General features: G+C 40.5%; 1 protein-coding gene across 1 annotated transcript in view; it reads left to right on the top strand.

Moving 5' to 3' along the window:
- The window catches only part of CTNNA3 (catenin alpha 3), a 1864538-nt gene that overhangs the window by 1058613 nt on the left and 782530 nt on the right, over positions 1-23395 (top strand). Inside the window, 2 exon segments of the mRNA XM_030204967.1 lie at positions 14696-14776; positions 20276-20428. Coding sequence (XP_030060827.1) covers positions 14696-14776; positions 20276-20428 — 234 coding nt within the window.

The following is a 23395-nucleotide window of genomic DNA, read 5'->3' as shown; positions in this document are numbered from 1 at the left end:
CATAATGGATAATAAAGCTATCATCAGCATAAAAATAAGTACTTAGTCCTGATGCTTGAATCAAGTGAGCAAGCAGGCTCAAATAGATATTAAAATGAATAGTGGAGAGAATTGAGCCCTGAGGAACTCTGCATGGCAAAGCATGTAGTTCTGATTAGTCACTTGAACTGACAGCTCTAAATGACTGATTCTGAAGAAAAGCTGTAAACCATTTCAAAACAGTACCTGGCAATCCAGTATACAAGAGACACCGCAGCAAAAGACCATGATCAATTACATCGAAGGCTGCAGACAGATCTAGTGACACAGTCAGTGCAATATAACCTTCATATAGTTTCTAATACACCACTTAACAGAGAAGTTAGGACCATCTCTGTGCCTTAGCCGGGTCTGAATTCAGACTGTTGGGGATCTAGGATTAAAGTTGTTTCAAGATGAGTTTGCGATAGAGAGAGAAAACAATATTTTTAACCAGTTTAGACAGAAATGGTAAATGTGAAAATGGGTGGTAACTTGCTGGAAGCAGAGGGTCCAGAGATGGATTTTTAAAAATAGGCCTAATTAAAGCTGTCTTAAAAATAGCCTTCTGACAAGCATTTAGTAATAAATTGTTGTGCCACGGATAAAAGGCCATGGGAAGAGTAGTAATATTCATTCCCATTAATATTTTCCTATGTAAATCAGTAGAGAGAAGATAAAAGATGTCTACTGGGAGGACAAGGTGGGGGTTGGAAAATAGTGATCCACCACTAAAACATTTTGGACAAAAAAAACTGAGTTAGCGAATTTGGAGTTGGTACACAAAGAGGGGCATAATCGAAAGGGACGCCCAAGTTTTGCTGAGGACGTCCTCACAAAACGTCCCGATGGAGGTGAAGGGAAACCCGTATTATCGAAACAAGATGGACGTCCATCTTTCATGTTGATAATACGGTCGGGGATGCCCAAATCCTGAAATTTAGGCTTTCCTTAGAGATGGTTGTCCCTAGACTTGGTCGTTTCTGATTTTCGGCGATAATGGAAACCAAGGACGCTCATCTCAGGAACGACCAAATGCAAGCGCTTTAGTCATGGAAGGAGCCTGCATTTGTAGTGCACTGGTCCCCCTGACATGCCAGGACACCAACCGGGCACCCTAGGGGGCACTGCAGTGGACTTCAGAAATTGCTTCCAGGAACATACAGTAGCTCCCTTACCTTGTGTGCTGAGCCCCCCAAACCCCACTACCCACAACTGTACACCACTATCATAGCCCTTACAGGTGAAGGGGGGGGCACCTACATATGGGTACAGTGGGTTTGTGGTAGGTTTTAGAGGGCTCACATTTACCACCACAAGTGTAACAGGTGGGGGGGATGGGCCTGGGTCCACCTGCATGAAGTGCACTGCACCCACTAAAACTGCTCCAGAGACCTGCATACTGCTGTGATAGACCTGGGTATGACATTTGAGGCTGGCATAGAGGCTGGCACAAAATATTTTTAAAGTGTTTTGAGGGTGGGAGGGGGTTAGTGACCACTGGGGGAGTAAGGGGAGGTCATCCCCGATTCTCTCCAGTGGTCATGTTATCATTTTGGGCACCTTTTTGTGCCTTGGTCGTAAGAAAAACAGGACCAAGTAAAGTAATCCAAATGCTTGTCAGGGACGCCCTTTTTTCCATTATGGGTCGAGGATGCCCATGTGTTAGGGACCCCCAAGTCCCGCCTTTGCTATCCCTCCGACAGGCCCCCATGAACTTTGGTCATCCCTGTGATGGAAAGCAGTTGGAGACGTCCAAAATTGGCTTTCGTTTATACTGATTTAGATGATCCTGTGAGAAGAATGCCCATCTTCCGATTTGTGTCGAAAGATGGGCGTCCTTCTCTTTTGAAAATTAGCCTGAAAGAAAGTCCCTAAGAGGGGAAGACTGTGTCAATGATGAAAAAATGGAAAACAATTTCTTATTGGAATTGTTGGCATTGTGAATCTGTTTGGAGTAATTAGTCTTTTTTAGCCAATCTAAATTGAAAAGCACAGAATAATTGTTGACACTTACAGGGTGACGATGCAGAGGAACTGAAAAAAATTGACAAGTTAAAGAGTAATAAATCACCTGAACCAGATCGAATACACCCCAGGCTATTAAAAGAACTCACACATGAAATTGCTGATCTGCTTCTAGTGATCTGTAACCTGTTGTTTAAATCGTCCGTAGTACCTGAAGATTGGAGGGTGGCCAATGTGATTCCAATTTTTTTAAAGGGTTCCTGGGGGTGATCCAGGAAATTACAGACTGATAAGCCTGACTTCAGTGCTGGGCAAAATAGTGGAAACTATGATAAAGAATAAAATTATAGAACACAATAGACGAATATGGTTTAATGGGACAGAGTCAGCATGGATTCAGCCAAAGGAGGTCTTGTTCACCAATTTTCTTAATTTTTTGAAGGCATGAATAAACACGTTGATATATTGTATCTAGATTTTCAGAAAACTTTTAAGAAAGTACCTCATGAGAAACTCCTGAGTAAATTAAAGAGTCATGGGATAGGAGACAATGCCGTTCTGTAAATTTGGTTATTGGACAGAAAACAGAGGTAGGGTTAAATGGTCATTTCTCTCAGTAGAGGAGGGTAAATAGTGGAGTGCTGCTGGGATCTGTACTGGGACCAGTGCTATTTAACATATTTATAAATAATCCAAAAATCGGAATGATGAGTGAGGTGATTAAATTTGCAGATGACACAAAACTATTCAAAATTATCAAAACGCATGTGGATTGTGAAGAATTGCAGAAGACCTTAGGAAACTGGAAGACTGAGCATCCAAATGGCAGATGAAATTTAATTTAGGCAAATGCAATGTGATGCACATTGGGAAGAATAATCTGAATCATAGTTATCTGATGCTAGTGTCCACGTTAGGAGTCAGCACTCCAGAAAAAAGACCTAGGTGTCATTGTAGACAATATGCTGAAATCCTCTGTACAGTGTACGGTGGCGGCCAAAAAAAGCAAACAGAATGCTAAGAATAATTAGGAGAGGGATGCAAAACAAGGAGAATGTCCTGCTCCTTACATATGCCCATGGCACAAACACAGCAACCAGCATGCTTGTTATAGTTACTTTAGGTCACACCAAAATGGCGGGCCAGGTCAAATGACATGGCCGCTGGGCGAAGTAATGAGTCAGAAGTTTTCAACAAAAAACTGAAAGCACAGGAACACAGTGCAGTCAGAATTTACAGCAGTCACTCATACCAAGTATGTGTTATTGTACTGCAAACGCCAGAACCAGCGTACTTGTTGTAGCTACTTTAGGTCACATCAAAATGATGTGCCAGGTCACATGACCCCACCACTGGACTGAATTTGGCTCAAAAGTAATACATCAGAAGTTTTCAACAATAACCTGACAGAACAGTAACACAATGCTGTCAGAATATACAGCAGTCACTCTCCTTTTTCTCACCCTCCCTTCAATGGATCCTTATACATCTTTCCTGTTCCTCCTCCCTATCCCCCTTGGGTCCAAACACCTCTCCTACTTCTCCCCTTCCCCCATGGTACTTCCAAACAAGTCTCCTTTGTCAGCTGCAGCAGCCATAAACACACGCTGTCTGCAGCTGGTCCTGGAACCATTCATCTGCCATGTCCCACCCCTGAGCAAACAGGAAATTGCAAGTTACATCAGCAGAGGAGGTGCGATGTGGCAGAAGAAGGGTTCCAGGGCCAGCTGCAGACAGAATGTGCTTATGGTTTATGTAGCCAGCAAAGGAGACAGGTCTGGAAGCACTGTGGGGAAAGGGGGTTGGGGGGGGGGGAGAAGCCTGCAAATCGTAGGTTCCAGGTCCAGTTTTTTTAGTGGCCATGGTGACCTGGCACCTGAGATTAATCAAGCCCTGCTGAAGGGAGCCCCAGGAGAAAAAATGAATAAAGTTACAGTAGGATGTGAACCTTTGTCTCTTGGTTTACAGTCCACTGCTCTAATTACTATGCTAATTGTCTGACCTGCTTGCTGCTTTGTTTAGAATGGCCATAATACCTGCAGCTTACACAAAGCCTGGCTTTCCTTTCTGGTTTCACTTTCAGGGGAGATGGGAAAGGGGTCATTCCTTGATCCCACCAGTGGTCAGCTGCTCAATCAGAGCTCCTTTTTGTAACTTGGACATAACTGAAAAATGACTAGATAAAAACATCTTTCTTTTTAGACATGGGCATTTCTTCCCGTTCAAAAATCGCCCAAAACACACCCACAATACGCCCCTTGCTATTTGAAAAAACTACATTGTGAAATGTCCAAATTCTGACTTTCCAAAATCATGATTTGGACATTTTTAGCAAGGCATTGTGAGACGTCCATCTGCTTTAAGAATGAGTGTTTTGGAATACTCAATTACTAATTCTTTTCTGTGTGGATAATTGACCATTTAGTCCTACTCTCTGTTTCCTATCTTTTAAATAGATTCCAATCCACAAAAGATAATTGTCTCCTATCCCATGACTCTTTAATTTTGTAAGACATCTCTCATTAGGGACTATGTTAAATGCCTCCTGAAAATTCCACAAGTGTTTAGCCTCTGCTTTCAAGAATCATGATTTCAATCCTTAGAGAACAAGCACACTGGTGAAAAAAACAATTGCTGTTTTCTTAGTTCATAGATTATAACAACAATGTAAAACCGATAGTAATATAGACACCATTTGTTTAGAAAGAATTGACTCAATATGGCCTCTTTTTTTTTTCAAGGTAATACACATTTGTAGTGATTTCTAAATTACCCATAGTAAAGGGAAAGAGGATGGGACTTGATAATCACCTTTCAGTGGTTACAGTAAAGGTTTCAGTCTTACTTTCTGACCTTCTAATCATACCTCACCCTGCTCTTTCTTAGTGAACTTCTCTCTATTTGTGAGCAATGTGTGTTTAGGGTCTCCCTTCACCCTCCCTTTAGAAACTTTGCTCCTTAAGAGGCTCATGGGATTTGTAGTTTATCCTTTTGCCTTTTTCTGTCTCAGGATTACTGGCTGCCTGTTGATACAAAGGTCAACTTTCTTCAACTCTTCTTGCATCATCCCTGTCTCTGTTTATATTTACTAAGCAGGTCTTTACTTTATAAGTGAAAATAGCACTGACTTTCAATTGAAGATGAATAATACCACTTCACCTCCTGAATGTTCTGTTTCCATATATAACACCAGCATAAAATCCAGTTCTTTTTAAAAGTGCATGAATTGTCTTGCATAACTTTAATTTGCTGCCATCTTGTAAATATGCTGAGCACTAAATTTAGAGCTTCAAGGCACAGCAGTGCTATTCAGTCCTGCAGCAAGCAGTATTAATGCCAGAGTGTCTAAACGAGCCCCCCTGAGTTCTGTTTATTCTTGTGGGTACACTAGAAATAATTCCATTCTTCAACCTATTTGTTTTTCACCACTGTACTGTAGCAAGAAGAAACAAGATGAAATGTTAGGAACAAAGGAAAGCTTTAACCTGAGGTCTGACATGTACAAAGACTCATGTGGATAATTTGAATAATACCTGCAATCTGTGAACTCAGTTGTCACAAATTACCCTAGCACTTGTAACTATCATAAATTGAGTCTATAGAACTTCATGCACTAATTGGGTCCCATATTTGGAACTTGAAATGTGTATTTAAGTACCCCCAAAATTGATTATACTGTAGATTTTCTACCAGAAACAAATTATATACATCTTTTAACAGAGAACTTTTTATCTATACATCCTACAGATACAGATCTAAATATCTCACTATCTATAATTATCAGATCTCTGTCTGCCAGATTTTTTGGGAACTTCAAGAATGTATTAAAGTCTTTCATCAGCACACATCAAATTATTAGCTATGGTTTGGAAAAAAAATCTAAAATCTCTGAAAATGGGCATGATATGGGACCTAGAAACAATTTTCTCCTGAACAATCACAAATAAGAATTGGAAAATGTCATGAGATGGAGCACCAAAAAGGAAACCTTTTCACCCGATCAAAATTGAAGAAAGATCATATGAAGAACAAAGGAATATAAAGACTTCAAAATATTCTAGCCATCAATATCAAAACTTTGCTGGATCAAAGCATTTAAAATGTACTGATTTCAGTGGCTAAATTTACTCCCTCAGTTTAACTAGGCAGTTAGCTTTAGAGGGGCATAATCGAACGAAAACTTCTATCTCCATTGGCCTTTATCCCCGAGAACGGGTCCGTGAAGGGGCGGACCGAACCATATTTTCGCAAAAAATAGACGTCCATGTTTTATTCGACAATTTGTGAGCTGGGCGTTTTTGTTTTTCAGCGATAATGGAAAATGAAAGCGCCCAGCTAAAAAACAAATAAATCTAAGGCATTTGTTCGTGGGAGGGGCCAGGATTCATAGTGAACTGGTCCCCCTCACATGGCAGGGCACCAACCGGGCACCCTAGGGGGCACTTTTACAAAAACAAAAAAAAAAGGTAAAAGAGCTCCCAGGTGCATAGCACCCTTCCCTTGTGTGTTGAGCCCCTCAAATCCCCCTCAAACCCCACTGCCCACAAGTCTACACCATTACTATAGCTCTAAGGGGTTAAGGGGGGCACCTACATGTGGGTACAGTGGGTTTGGGGGGTTGGACAAATAATAAGCATTAAGCAGCACAATTGTAACAGGTAGGGGGGATGGGCCTGGGTCCACCTGCCTGAAGTCCACTGCACCCCCTAACAACTGCTCCAGGGACCTGCATACTGCTGCCAGGGAGGTGGGTATGACATTTGAGGGTGAAAATAAAAAGTTGTGAAACATCATTTTTTTGTGGTGGGAGGGGGTTAGTGACCACTGGGGGGAGTCAGGGGAGGTCATCCCCGATTCCCTCTGGGGGTAATCTGGTCATTTAGGGCACTTTTTGGGGCCTTATTCGTGAAAAAACAGGGTCCAGGAAAAGTGCCCTAAATTCTAGCTACAAACGCATACTTTTTTTCCATTATCGGCGAAAGGCGCCCATCTCTGTTTGGGTGTTAACCATGCCCCAGTCCCGCCTTCACCATGCCTCCGACACGTCCCCGTCAACTTTTTACGCTTCCGCGATGGAGTCCAGTTGAAAACGTCCAAGTTCGGCTTTCGATTATACCACGTTATTCGTTTTTGTGAGATAAACGTCCATCTCCCGATTTAGGTCGGAACTTGGGCGTTTTTCTCGTTTGATTATAAGCAGGTTAGCCAGTCAAATTCTGAGTGGGCTTGGGACAGAGGGAGAAAGCTAGATGGTTAGTTTTGATTTTCAGAGTTGCATGCATAATTTGGTTGATCAAATCTAAATTTTCTGATAGTTATTTATTCATTTCAAGGGCAAATCTTTAACTGAGCACCCACATTCATTTGCCACTTGCATGTGTACAGGATACTGGCACTTTAGCTTATAAGTCTACATTTACATATATACATGGTAGAAAAGTAATAAGAACAACTAACAATCAAATGGCTTGAAACTGAAGTTCTTTAGTATATAATAGTGACAACTCTAATAACATAAGAACTTGTGATTTGTGATTTTGTCACTCATCCAACACCACTAAAGCAATTTTCTATTTGTCAATGGAGAAAATATCTGTTTTTAGGTAAAAAGGACATCAGAACATACTACATGATCACACTGTCATACCAGCAGTATGGTTGTTCTGTGTATACCATGAGCCACATCAATCATCAGTCCAAAAACCTGTTACTTTTTATTTAAATCTTTATCACATATTTTTATTTTTTATTTTTTTTTGTGATCTTAAACTTTATCTCATCTTCATTTTACGACTTTGACTATACACCTACATTCAAAATTATTCCTCTTGATCTTGTGCGGCTTTGTCTACATTTTATTTCTCCTATCCAATAATGCCTCAGTCATGGGTACATCGTTTATCGTTTATTCATTTACTAGACCGTCATTTATTACAAAAGTAAATCAGAACGGTTTACAATATAAAATAACATAAAATATTGTCTGTCTGTGAGTTCTAGCTCAGCTTCCTGCCTTGCTGTCCATATATATTCCTTTCCCCTCTGACCCTCACTGTTCAGCCTAGTTGGTATCCAGTTCCTGCCGCGTCCGGTAAGTCCTGCCAGCTGCCTGCACCCAGGGGCTCAACTCCTGAGGAACAGTGGTCAAGTGCAGGTGAAGTCTAGCTGTCCCTGTCAGAGATCTGCCTTGTCTCTGGTGTGGGGTGGTTTTGCCTGCCACTGCTGCTCCACGGCAGTGGCCCAAGGGCTCACGAACCTAGTTTCTGCCTTGAAAATGAGTGGAGGAGTGGCCTAGTGGTTAGGGTGGTGGACTTTGGTCCTGGGGAACTGAGGAACTGAGTTCAATTCCCACTTCAGGCACAGGCAGCTCCTTGTGACTCTGGGCAAGTCACTTAACCCTCCATTGCCCCGTGTAAGCCGCATTGAGCCTGCCATGAGTGGGAAAGTGCAGGGTACAAATGTAACAAAAACAACAATGAGTTCATACAAAATATAAAATAAAACAAAAAAGATGTAGGTTATGGAACATAAAGGCAATAATAGAAGTAATAAAGAAGATTTTGTTTGGAGTTTTTTTTCAGGCTGATGATGACTGAGATGTCTTTGGCACACATATACACAAAATACTAATCATCATATATACAGAGAGGATCAGTGAATCCAAGGCAGGAGCAGGAGAGATAGATGAAGACAGCTATGGAAATCTCTCAAATGTTGATGCCCTGGAGGGCTACCTAGTTTGCCTAGTGATAGTCCTAGCCCTAGATCAAAAATATAGAAAAAAGAAAATAATTCAATGTACGTGCTATTTCTTTATTTGATCAATCTTAGTTCACTGGTCTGAACCAATGTTTGGCAGATTCATTTATGTTTAAACATATTGGGTGAGCTTGCACAAAATTCCAGCATTTAAATTAGTATTCATTTTATAGTGCAAGCATTTAATGTTGTCACTTCTACTTTGTGGCCTAGGTATATCAGATCATGTCTTTAGAGATCCTGTGATTATGTTAATATTTTCAGAAAACAATTACATGAAAATCTGTAGAGACATAAATACAAACAAAAATTAAGACAGCAACAAGGTTTATAAAAATTAGAGAAGATCTCAGTCACAATGCTTACGGGACCCTTCTATGAAAGGGCATTAAGTTTTGGATTTAATGCACTATAACCCTGAATTTTAAGGTACGACAAGCCTAAAACTAATGCTGCATCAATAGGGGGCTTTCCCACTATTACTGCAGGTCATACATTAACATTTAGATTAATGCATATTACCTGCTCCTGGTTAACACAGAAGCACTTAACCCCAAATTCTATATAGCACGCCAGAGATCCGTGCCAAAATCCAAGTGGATTCGATAAAGCGTGTAAATTAACAAGCTAATGAGCGCTGATAACAGCACTTAAGAAGCAACAATGAGCACTAATTGGCACTAATTAGAATTTACATGCACAAATGGTTATGGGTGGGGAAATGGTTGTTTCGTGGCCATTCTGAAATTTACATGCATAGTTATAGAATATAGACCAGTGCCCGCAAATCTACACGCTGGGATTTACACCACATTTTCATTGGTGTAAATGGATGCACATACTTTTAGGCACTGAGATATCAACTAAGTGTATTCTATATCCACACCTAAATCTAGGCACCGTTTATAGAATACGTTTAGTCAGCACTGATTTCTGAGCTGATTTTTTAGGTGCCATATATAGAATCTCCCCCTTACTGTCTCCTATTTAGGAGGTGGTAAGTGGTTCCATGTTATCTCTGTGCTAGCCAGTTAGCAAAGTAAGGGGTCCTTTTACTAAGCTGAAGTAAAAGGGGGCCTGCACTGGCATCAGGCATGTTTTTGACATGGGCTGAGGCCCCTTTTTTCCACAGTGGGTAAAAGGCTGTCTTTTTTTTTTTTTTTTTTTTTAAGAAATGGTCAAGCGGAAAGTGAACCACTTCCCACACAGCCATTTGGAGGGAAGCACTTACCTCCACCCATTGAGGTGGCGGTAAGGGCTCCTGTGCTTACCCGGCAGAATCTGGGCAGTGCTTACCGCCAGGTAAAAACCAGCTCTACAAAAATAAAAAATATTTTGTAGCACCGAAAGAGGCACGCACTGGGGGTAAGAACTACTGTCAGGCTGCTGCAGTAGCCTGGCGGTACTTCCGGATTAGTGAGTGGTAAGCTCATGTTGGGCTTACTGTCACTTCATAGAAGACCCCCTAAGTGTAATGTGCTCACTGGCTAGGTCTTCCACACCCATTCGCCACCCATGCCATGCCCCCTGATAGAAAAATTCGGAAACATCCAGTAATGTGCATTTTAACACAACCAACTACTGGTGATAATTGGAGTTAATTGGCACTAATTGGCATTCATTTGCTGTTGGTATTCTATAACCTTAGTATGCAAATTCTATAGTGTGTAAGTACAAGGGGGGCTGTGGATGTGGGAGGGGCATAGGTGGGTCAGAAGCATGCCCAGAACTTATATGGTAAGATTATAGAATACTGACACTTATGCGCACAATCATAACATTTAGTCATGGACATTTAACAGCAGCCATTGATATGGTGTAAGTGGCAATGCCTAAACATTGGTACATAAATGCCAACTTATGTTAGTATTCTATCACAAAACAAAAAAAGTGGAGTCCACAGAAGATATGGGAACCAGCAATCTATTACAAGCATTCAATCTAGACCCGACACAGCTGTGTTTCGGCATAAACATATGCCTGCATCAGGGGTCACTAGACGAACTGAAAAGTGAACACAATACCAAAAATAATAAATAAATTACATAAGAAGGGAGACAGAAGAGTTTTTGTGGGATTGGAGAAGAGAGGATGTGGGTCTTCTTCAAAAAAATTGGCAACAGAGAAGAAGTGGGAAACTACAGGCCGGTAAGCCTCACTTAGGTTAATAGAAAATTAAAGGAAGCGTTGCTGAAGAAAAGGATAGTAAACTTGATGCAATTCAATGAGTTACAAGATCTGAGGCAACATTGTTTTACCAAAGGTTAATTGTGCCAAGCAAACCTGAATGAATTCTTTGACTGGGTGTTCAGAGAATTGGATTGAGGACAAACGCTAGATGTAATCTACGTAGATTTCAGCAAAACCTTTGACACGGTTCTTCATAGAGGCTCTTGAATAAACTTGAAAGGCTGGAGTTAGGACCAAAAGTGGTGAATTGGATTAGAAACTGGTTGACAGACAGATGTCAGAGGGTGGGGGTCAATGGAATTCACTTGGAGGACGGAAAGGTGAGTAGCAGAGTGCCTCAGGGATCGGTGCTGGGTCCGATTCTGTTCAATATATTTGTGAGTGACATAGCCAAAGGATTAAAATGTAAGATATGCCTTTTTGCGGATGATACCAAGATTTGTAACAGAGTGGACACCCCGGAGGGAGTGGAAAACATGAAAAGGGATCTGCAAAAGTTAGAAGAATGGTCTAATGTTTGGCAATTAAAATGTAATGCAAAAAAATGCAAAGTGATGCATTTGGGGAATAGAAACCCAAGGGACCAATATGTCCTAGGAGGTGAGAGGCTGATATGCACATGCAGGGAGAGGGATCTTGGGGTGATGGTATCTGAGGACCTTAAAGCAAAAAACAAACAGTGTGACAAAGCGGTGGTCATAGCCAGAAAGATGCTAGGCTGCACTAAGAGAGGAGTAACCAGCAGAAGAAAGAAGGTGTTGATGCCCCTGTTCAAGTCACTGGTGAGGCCCCACCTGGAGTACTGTGTTCAGTTTTGGAGGCTGTATCTTGCTAAGGATGTAAAAAGACTAAACAAGGTCCAGAGGAAGTTGACAAAAATGATATGGGGCTTGTGCCATAGGACGTACAAGAAGAGATTTGAAGACCTGAATATGTATAGCCTAGAGGAAAGAAGGGAGAGGGGAGATGATACAGACATTTAAATACTTGAAAGGTATTAATATAGAAACAAATCTCTTCCAGAGAAGGGTAAATGATAAAACTAGAGGACATGAGCTGAGGTTGCAGGGTGGTAGACTTAGGAGTAATGTCAGGAAATTCTTTTTCATGGAGAGGGTTCATTGTTCTAATTTTTCATGACAATAAACAATTTTAGTTTATTGTTTCTACTTGTCTGGACTGACTAAGAATCCTGGTGATTTGTTTGTTGGGTCTGTGGGTGTTTTCTAGGAACTGTGGGACCACTGGGAGTGTGGCCCCAGTAACCTAGGAATCACTGGGGATAATTTGAGAGTGGGACACTCACCCAGAGGCAGTTGGAACCCAGTCAGTGGGAGGAAGGTGCTAGTGTAGATCACAAGTGGCAGGTGCAGGTGGACCTGAGCTGTGCTGGGGATAGACCCTCTAAGTGCCCACAGAGCAGTCCCAGGTAGGTGGCTAGGCATTTCATGATAGCCTCTGAATGCAGCATCACCAACTGTAGTGGTGTGAGTTCTGGATACAAACGCCAAGTAAAAAAAAAACACCTTTACATTTCTTTCTAAAAGGCATAACATCTGATTCATGCCTCACACCTTCTGGCAAAGAATTCTATAATATCATACAGAAATAAAAAATATACTAGACCAGACATATTGAGTAATAGATGACTTCTAGAATGGCATCATCAGCAGGACAAAGCTTTAATAGCCAACAAAAGGAGCTTAAACCTAACAAATGGATCAACCAGCAATCTGTGAAATGACATCAAGATGGCACAATATGTTCACATTTTCTGGTATTAGCCAACAAGAGGGTAATTCTACAAAGGGCACCTCTTTGGAGTCTATTCTGTAAAGAAAAGTAAGTGCTAACTTTTCTTTATAGAATACTAATGTAGCAGGTCAACTTTGCACCTATATTTTAGGTGTGAGTACTTACATAGACCATAGAGCAGGTGTAAGTGCGAGGGGCCTATATTATTATTAAAAAAGCCCACCTGTGTAGATTATAGTATTTTATAATCTACATGTAGAAATGTGTCCCCATCTATGCTTCACCCAAACTACCCTTGTATGAACATCCATTTGCAAAATACACGCCATCGAATATTGGTGTATTTACAGATTAGCACCTAGCTGGAAATTGCTCATTTATGCACATCTTCATATATGCATATAAATGCCTAGAATGCCAGAATTTATACGTGTTCTTGCTGCCTAAATCTAGGTGGCTCCTTACAGAATTACCCCCAAGTTTTCCAGAGTCAGCAGAAGAAGGTATACCAACTAACAGAGAGCTGCAGTAATCCAGTTGAACTATAAAAGCTTGCAAAATCACAAATAATATACATTGAATCAGAGAAAATGATGGCAGATAAAGAACATATAGCATCAATTATCTCTTCCTCTCTCTTATATGCTTATCCTATGCTTTCTTGAATTTAGATACAGTCTTTGTCTCCACCACGTCCACTAGGAGGCCTTTCAATGCATTCACCTCTCCTGAGTCTATCCCTTTCACCTTCATTCCCTAAAATCTCATTCCCGAGCTTCCTTTCACTTGAAAGAGACTTGCCTGGAAATAGGAACAAAGGGGGTATGTCTACTAATGGGCTTATGCATGCTTAGTGCACGTGAAAATGTTTACCACAAAACATGTTAAAGCATTGTGTGGTAAGTAATTTATTTATTTTCTGGAAGGGTCATGTCAGTGGTGGAGAATGGGCATAGATGCACTATCCAGCTAGCATGTAACAATTACCACACCCTAACTGGTTAGCACATCTGTAATTAAGGAGCCCTTAGCACCTTTTAAATAGGAGGCAGTAAGTGCTCCCCCATTAATTTTGTTCAGATTATGCATGCTAATTCCAACATTAGCACACAGCTTGAAAGACAAATACTGGAAACTGCCATATTTCCTGGGCATGCTAGAAATGGGCTTAGCATGTGGGAAATTCCGTATTGGCACATATCAAGCCCATTTACTAGTACACTTTAGTAGATATACACCGAGGAGTTAGGTGATCAATTTAGCAGATGACTTAAAACTATTCAAAATTGTTAAATTTCATAAGGACTGTGAGAAATTGCTGAGTGTCCTTATGAGATTAGAAGACACGGCATTCAAATGGAAGATTAAACTTAATGTGGACAAGTGTAAAGTAATGTGCAATAGGAAGAATGACCCAAATTATATCTACACAATTGTAGGGTGCATGTTAGGTGTCATCAGCCAGGAAAAAGATCTAGGTCTCATCGTGGACAATCCATTGAAATTTGTCGGTGTGTGGTGGCAATCAAAAATGCTTTTAAAACAAACAGGATACAATATTGTAGATATATAAAATATCCAACATACGCTGTGAAGACACTCACTTTTTTTCAATTTAATGCAAGTGTCTTCACAGCATACATTGGATATTTTAAGTATCTGTTTGTGTAGAATGAGTATCTTAACACAACATTTTTCAGACATCTGATGCTGGCGCCTTAAGTGCCAAATCACATCTGCTGTATCGAGACTTTCAATGTGCAATAAACATCTTTGATAAGGACTGGTACATCTCCCTTGTGGTTTTTGGAAGTGCCTTCTCTTTATCCTACTCCTTGTTTTGCAGTGCTATGATCATAGGGATTGGTGTTCCTCCACTTTTTTGTGGTTGTTGTTTCATAACTCTTCATGCAAATTTTCAACTGAAAACGTGCTAATGTTATCAACTGCTACTTCTTTTAACTGTTTTCTTCATTTTTTTTTTTTTTACATTTTGTTTTGTTAGGCAGGACAGCAAGAAAAGAGCAATACCCTTAACAGTGCCATTGAGAATATGTGCAAAAAAACCAGAGACCTCCGTAGACAGGTATGGAGATTTGATACATTTAGAATGTCTATTTGTATTTATATGTAGTATAATGTGTTAAACCTCATCCCAATCATTTCTTTTGGGGAGTAAAACAAGAACTCTCATCATGCCTTACTGCTTATGCAAAAATATCCTATCAAGTGCCTTCAGCTGTCTTCTTATTCAACTGCACTGCACATTGAAAAGGATCATTGCCCTCGGAATGAGCCAATGTCTGTAGTTTACATATATGAAACATCTTTTTGCATTCAACTGTTTCTAAAGGAGGACAAAGAAAATAGCACCACCATATGCAATGTCCAATATAAAAAGCAGAAATATATTGAACACAAATGCCTGACATGGTCACATTTTGCCTAAATAGGCTGAATCAGAGGTCAAGGTCAGCAATGGTAGTCTCACCTAAATTTTCAAATATAAAAGGAATATGTAGAAAACTTAGGGGTTTTTTTCTCAAAGATACTTCTAACATGATGTTGAGAAATGGGAGCATGATAATGCTCATACAATTTTGATCACATCTTGATACAGCATTCTAGTGAAACTCTGGCCACAGTCGATATGATTGATATCTAGCAGTGGATGAGCACCTTTTACATAAGCTAAGTACATAAGTATAGCCATACTGGGACCAAAGGTCCATCAAGCCCAGCATTCTGTTTCCAGCAGTGGCCAATCCAGGTCACAAATACCTGGCAAGATCCCCCCCAAAAAGTACAATACATTTTATGCTGCTTATCTCAGAAATAAGCAGTGGATTTTTCCCAAGTCCATTTTAATAATGGTCTATGGACATTTGCTTTAGGAAGCCGTCCAAACCTTTTTTAAACCCCGCTAAGCTAACTGTCTTTACCACATTCTCTGGCAACAAATTCAAGAGTTTAATTACATGTTGAGTGAAGAAATATTTTCTCCAATTCTTTTTAAATTTACTACTTTGTAGCTTCATCGCATGCCCCCTAGTCCTAGTATTTTTGGAAAGAGTAAACAGACGATTCACGTCTACCCATTCCACTCCACTCATTATTTATAGACCTCTTTCATATCTCCCCTCAGCCATCTGTTGATGTTAGTATTCTCTTTGAAGTCATGTTTTGTTTGGCTCTATTGAAGTTGAAAACAAGTGGAGTTTTAACAATCTTTTTGAAAGTTTTTGTATGGCTGTAAAGAGATTTGGCCCTGTTCAAGTCCTATAACTTTTAAAAGTAACTACTGGTTGGAGGTAGGGTAGTGTGGCTTTTTCCCTTCCTTTTTTTTAATTGTACATCATCTTGTATACTGATTTGATTAAGTTCTACTAGCCTGATTCAAATGAAAGAGAATTTTTTGTGTCTATTTTGTGTCTACTTATAGCCTGACATGCCATGCTGACTGGGGTGCTGCTGCTAAAGGTACTAGGCAAATCTTGGGATAATGGAGACTGCAGAGAGGGGAGGAGGAAACTCCACAGATGGGGAAGGGATTATGCAAAGGGCTGCCTGTGTGCACAAACTCAGTAGCTACCCCCGAATATCAAATGCTGGTGCTATAGGACAGGCTTCCAATGGGCCCTGCAGCACAGAAAAGCACTGTAATTCTCAAAATGGACCCCCTTGTACAGGCCACACCCCAATCCATCATACTGTAGATCTCTATTAGGCCAAGTAGGTGGCATCAACTGTCTTAGGGCCTTCACTAGCCCAATACAGCCCTTGATACAGAGGTTCCTGAGGGGGGAGGGGGTTAGGAACCTCATGCCTGCAGTCTCCCTTTTCACTCAATTTTGCCAGCTCATGGCTGTAGCCATGTGGGAGTGGGAGTGTGGCCCTTTCTGACCACTGTCAAGGGACCATGCTATACATTATTTTTTTTATTTTTTTGATGCATAATTTCATGAAGTGTATTATAGTGTGTATAATACCATCAGTAAGGTACTAGGGGAGGCAGCTGGTAGATAATGAAGGGGTCCTTCCATGCTGTGTTCAAAAATGCCCCTACTGTCATTTTTTTGTTATTTTTTTGTTGGAAGTGGTGTTGTACAGGGGGAGCTGTGTTCCCTCAAACTGCGATATACATCCAGTAGCTGAGTAAAATTCAGAGTAGCTATACACATAGTTAAACTACAGGTGAACAAGTAAGAAAAGCATGCAGAGCATGCTTCATGGAATTCTTTCCAGCCTCCATGTGAGTGTTTATGAATGTGTGTGTTATCTGTAAGTGTTCACAATGTAATGTAATGGAAAGTTTTTGCTCATGTCAACTTCAGTCCTTAGAGGGAACATTGCTCCAACATGCCTGCTGGCGTTTATGCTTTTGGTGCTGTGCTGGTTGGAGTGTCATTGCCCCAGGGAAGGGATGTAAGGCATTAAACATGTCGTTGAGGGCGTGGAGGTGGAGAGAAGTGCTGGAGACCATGGGGTTGGAGTTTAGTGAAAGAGAGAAGTGCTGGAGACTACAGGGGAGGAGAAGAGAGAAATGCTTGACACCATGGTGGGGGGGGGGGTCAAAGGTACAGAAATATGCTGGATGCCTTGGGAGGGGGCGGCTATGGAACGGTAGGTAAGGGGAGATCCTGTATCTGGGGGAGGAGCATGGGTGGGGTTGGGGCAGAGCTTAGCACCCCCAAACACAAAGGCGTTCTGCTGCCCCTGGTGTATGTGAGAAAACATATAGGTACAGAACATGGCAGAGGGGCATGTGAAAGATGCATGAGAGTGTCTGAGGGGAGACAGCTTAAGACAATGGAATAGCAGTGATGCAAGGAAAGATGAGCATGGTGAACTGGAATGGAAAGGTGTGAGAGAAATAGAATATGAGACAAGAGAGCATGTTGCTATGACATTTGACATTTATTCATTGCTATTCCAGACATTGTACAGACATCTGTTGGACATGCCTGTTGATTATGCATTGAATTTTCTTTCCATGCATTCTGCTTATGGATGTACACTTGGGAACCAATGTTTTATTGCTATTAAAAATGTTTGTGGCACTGTATGTAGTACAGTATTGCATTATGATCTGTGTTGTTCATGGTGTGCTTAGAATGATATGTTTGCAATGGTCTCATTTTTTCCAGTTGATTTAGAACCCAGAAAATGTCTTTTCAGCAGAGTAATTTCCTGGCTGTGTCACTTAGAGGCTTACATGAAATTTAATTTAGGAGAACTAATTTGAAGCAGAATGTTATACTTGTTTAATAATTTAAACTGGAGGTGCAAACACAATTAATGTAAATGGAGAAAATTGGACATTGGACGTTGGATTCATTAATTATTCTTCTTGCCCTATTAATCTATTATCAACTGGTATAACCAGTGATCTCCATTGGTTTAATTACCATGAAGTCTAATGTGCTTAGCTAATCAAAATATATAGTCGCTTTCTCTTACAAGGTAGAAAGTATTGGGAAGTTTTGGGAAAAATAAAAGAAATTGATATGCGTGAGTGTATATATATGACTGCCTCTGAGAAAAAAATGAATAAAGTCACCAGAAACAAAAAAATGAGGTTTTCATGAATTCTGTTAGAACAATTTGTACTACAACAGTCTAAATCCAATCCTTTATGTGAAAAAGACAGATTAATAAAAAGATACAGAAGTTCAAACATATGACTGCTTTTGGAGCTATGATGTGAAAACTGGCCATTCTCATCATTCTGGATCTGCAATTTTAAAGTCATGTGTTCCCAGAAACAGCCACATATGTCATGACAATAGCATAGGGGCTTTTTTATGAAGCTGCACTAAGAAATAGTGTGCTCTTACATGTGTCTTTCCTTTGCGCTAAGCCCATTTTTTACACGGCCACGAAAAAGCCTTTTTTTTTGTATTTGTTTCATCTATGGTCGTGTGCTAATGTCGCTATTAGCATGCAGTCATTTAAAAAAAACAACATGGGAGCCCTTACCGCCTCCTATTTAAGAGTCAATAAATGATAAGTGGGAGACGGTAAGGGCTCCTGTGTTAACCCTGGTCAACCAGTTAGCATGCACTAATGTGCGTGCACTAACTGGTTACCACTTCCATGCCTACTCTCTACTCATGCTCCACCCCTCAAAAAATTACAAAGAAATTAATACTGTACACATAGTACATGCAAATGCCAAAAGTAACGCAGGACGCATTAGCACATCCTGTGTTTGGCCATTTTTGCTTTGCTAGGCAGGCGTTAGTGCCTGACATAGCTTAGTTAAAGAGCCCATAATTGTGTAAACACAGAAGACCACATCCTATATATGGTGCCAAAAAATCAGCGCCAAAAAAATAAGCACTAAGAACTATTCTATAAAAGGCGCACCAAGTTGGGTACCTAACTTTTAGGTGAGAGGATTTACACCAACTGAAGCCTGGTGTAAATCCCCACACCTAAATTAGGTGCAGATCAGGTGTATTCTGTAACAGTACGTGAAATTCTTAGAGCACCCATGACCTGCCCATGTCCCTCCCTTGCCCACACCCACTTTTCAGAGCCATGTGCTAGAATTTATCTGTGCATCTTTATAGAATATGACTAGCATGATTTGTGTTTAAATTTTAATTGTTGCAATTTTGAGTCAATAATTGATTATTAGCATCCAATTATCAGCACTAATTGGTCTGTTCACTTAAATTACATAAGGAAATTGGACGTGCACCCACATTTCTACACACAATTGTGAGTGCCATATATAGAATCTGGAGGGAGAATATTCAATCAAACTTTGATTGAGAAATGTCATTGAAACAACTTGTCCAGGGAGATTTACAGTAGTAAGCTTATTATGAAATAAAAATAGTTTTTTCTTTTCTTTCTTTCTTTTCTTTTCATTTGTCTTTTTTTGCAACTTTTATATGCTTTGCAACTACAGTGGAATAGATTGAAACCCAGAATATCTAGAGAAAGGATCCTCCCTTTAAATGATAACCCACAGTATTAAGCTCAATAAAACCAGAACAAATACAAATAATTCACTGAAAAGCATTCTGTGATGCAATAAGCTATCAGAGAAAATGTATATTCTAGAGTCTGATCACCTGAAATAGTGAGTTTAACAAAAGTCAGGGTTTAGTCAGGTACAAGTTCAGTGCCTCTTTTTTTGTAAACAGTACATTCACAGAGTTTTAGTTGCACAATGGACAAAGTGGTTTTCGATCTGGGGACTGATGATTGAAATAGCTGAACAGTGCTGTTTAAGTTTGTAAGGGATCAATGAGACTAAAACAATTTCTGATGGTTCCTGAGATCTTTTGAAAGAAAGAGAGAGAGAATATTTCTGTTACAGTTTATTGCAATCACAGAACATTTTTAGTGGATTTATTACATAAGCATAATATTTTATGCAAGTAGCTTGCTTGCTAATTGACAAAGAGGCATATTTTCAAAGCACTTAGACTTACAAAGTTACATGGAGGGGCATTTTCGATATGACGTCTAAGTCTGACTTTGGATGTTTTGCACAAAACGTCCAGAATCTAAATAGCGAATATAGCGATTTTTGAAACAGCAAAATGTCTCTGTTTTTTTTTTTTTGCAGCTTCGAAAGGCTATTATTGATCATATCTCAGACTCCTTCTTGGACACCACTGTTCCACTTTTAGTTCTCCTAGAAGCAGCCAAAAATGGGAAAGAAAGTGAAATAAAGGAATATGCAGCTATATTTAGAGAGCACACAAGCAAAATTGTAGAGGTAAGTTTCTGAATGTTAAACTCAGATTTAATAAAGAAGTTGTAACCTTTATCATTTCTGTTTATGAATAGTCATAATCTGGCAATATCTTAATATGAAACAACTAATTAGAAATATATTTGGATTATGATAAATTAGGCTTTGTGAATTACAGGGGCGTATCTGAGGTTCGGCGGTAGGGGGGCAGGGGCTAGAGTGAGGGGGCACATTATAGCCCCCCCCGGCCGCCCCCCCCCACCGCCGTCAACCCTCCCCCGCCTACCGCCATCAACCCTCCCCCGCCTACTGCCGTCACCTACCCCCGCCGAGGTCCGCTTCCTCCTGCCGGTGCCTTTAAAAATATTACTTCAGCTGGCGGGGGACCCCAACTCCCGCCAGCCCAGCCGAGGTCTTGTTTTAAGTTCTTCTTCCTCGTGCTGTTGAAAGCTGCATTCTTTCCAGTTTCGGACGGAGTCTGACGTTGCAGCACGTTGACGTCCTGCATGTACAACGTGCTGCGACGTCAGACTCCGACCGAAACTGGAAGGGATGCAGCTTTCAACAGCAAGAGGAAAAAGAACTTAAACAAGACCTCGGCTGGGCTGGCGGGGGTTGGGGTCCCCCGCCAGCTGAAGTAATAATTTTAAAGGCACCGGCAGGAGGAAGCGTACCTCGGCGGGGGTAGGTGACGGCGACGGCGGGGGAGGGTTGATGGCGGTAGGGGGGTCCAGGGCGAAATCTGCGGGGGCCCAGGCCCCTGTGACCCCACGCAGATACGCCCCTGGTGAATTACATACTCAGAAATTGGTGCCAGATAAATGAGATCTTAAATACAGAACTAGTAGTTGGATTGAATCAATTTACAAAGTGATATTTATTTTTAGGAAGCCTATATTCAAATTTTAGATGTATCTTTTATATTTGTTTCATTTATGGCCTTGAGCTAATGTTACCTTTAGTGCACGGCCACTAAAAAAAATTAATGTGGGATTTGGATTTAGCTCACAACTGTCAGTAGTAGCTCAATGTAAGTTACATTCAGGTAGAATACCTATTTTCCTGAACCCAGAGGGTCCCTTTTACTAAGTTGCACTAAGAAATGGGCTTAAGTCATTTTAATGCATGACTTTCTCATGTGCTAATCTCGTATGTTTCATTTCTAGTTTGACCCTAAAATAGGGCTTTTTTCTTATTTATGAGGGCCCCTCTCTAATTTTTCCATTAGCGCACAAGACCTGCAAAAATATTAATGCAAGTGCACTTACTGCTAGCTGGATAATGCTTCCACAGCCATTTCCCACTCATGCCATACCTCCATTAAAAATATTTAAAAAAAAATAGCACAAAATTAGTATTCATTGACAGGCAAATTACTGCGTTAAGCGTGTATTAGCACTTAACACAGTCTAATAAAAAGGCCCCTAAGTTTGTACTTGCAGAAATAGAGTGTGTGAAAGGCAATTCTAGAAAAAAACACTCAAGGGTACACACACCTCTGCATGCTGAAGTGCAGAAAAAAGTAGCACTTAAGCTTGTAAATCAGTGGTCTTTATTAGTTTTTAAGCTGGGCCGTTTTGGATTCTAATGAGCTGAAGGAGAGCCACCAAATATCTTCCCATGCGAGGCCATGACACTGCTGACCAGTGTGTGCCAATGACATCCATCCTCACCAGCCCACCTTCAAACTATGTTAGGAATATCCTCAAGGTTGTAAGCATTTTCAAATACATTCTGTTTTGTCTGTTGAGAAATGCCTTGTCCTTCAAGCAGGCAGCTCTTCCCCCCATCCACTTTCCCCTTTCTGTCCTGAGCCTGGGTAGAGAGGCAGAGTAGCAGAAAATTAAAAACAGAAATACAATGGGGGCAGCCCCAGAGGTTTCCAGGAGCCACCAGTGACCCCTGGGCCTTCCGCTGAAGAACAGTATTGTAAATACTCTGTTCCCCTGATTTTATAAAGGTCACCATAAATTGTGCATGCAAATTTAGGCACATTCCCAATTTGCACACACAATTTAATTGAATAACAAGCCAATTAGTACCAATAATTGGCTTTTTAACAAGCAATTATTGGCACTAATTAGATTAAATTGGGGCCAATGTATGTAAATTTAGGCATGGGATCTACGCCTAAAATTTATGCTAGTCCAAAAAGGGGATATGGAAATGGGAGGGTCATGGGTGTTTTGGGGCAGAATGGGGCATGGCTTCAAGTTACACATGTAATTACAGAATAATGTTGTTCCGTAAGTAAATTTAGGCATGGGCATTTGCACCGGCTCTTTGCTTAAGCATGTATTCCTTTAACTGTGCCGAATTTCAGGTGTAGTCATTTTTCATCATCAATTTTTAGGTGCTATTTATAGAATTTACCCCTCTGCACTGTCCTGTAAGGATGTGTGTAAATGCTATAGTGCTCAAATGCAAAGGGGGCATAGATGTGGAAAGAGTATGCATGATTTGTGGACGGGTCTCCCACTTACGCATGTAACTGATAGAACAAATCCTTGCCTTATTTATGGCTGGTATAACTGCATGCATGTAAATTTTAGGCATGATGATGTTGACATGCTAATATTCTGTAATGGAACCTGGGTGCTCCTGTATTGCATTGGCATGCCTAAAAGGAGATGCCCACTTACAGAATTGCCACCTAAGTGACTTGCCCATGATCACAAGGAGCAGCAGCAGAATTTGAACCCAGGCTTCCCTGGTTGTTACCCTGGTGCTGTAATCACTAGACAGGAATAATTTATGACTGTGACTTACAAGTATATTCTTATGACAATTTATTATAATATAGGCATGTACTTTTTGAATCTCAAATTGCTGGTGTTTCATTTGCATACCATTTGCAGTGATTGTTTTAAGTATATAATTACACAAATCATCATTATACTCTTTGTCCTAAACCATTTCCATATTCTTATGTTGCGGAAGAGTACACTACTTACTTTTACTTTAATTTGTTCATACAACCTGTAGCAATGC

The sequence above is a fragment of the Microcaecilia unicolor genome, chromosome 5, assembly GCF_901765095.1.
Source record: "Microcaecilia unicolor chromosome 5, aMicUni1.1, whole genome shotgun sequence".
Lineage (NCBI taxonomy): Eukaryota > Metazoa > Chordata > Amphibia > Gymnophiona > Siphonopidae > Microcaecilia > Microcaecilia unicolor.
The sequence above is the reverse complement of the archived record's forward strand: the minus strand, read 5'-3'. Positions and strand labels throughout refer to the sequence as shown.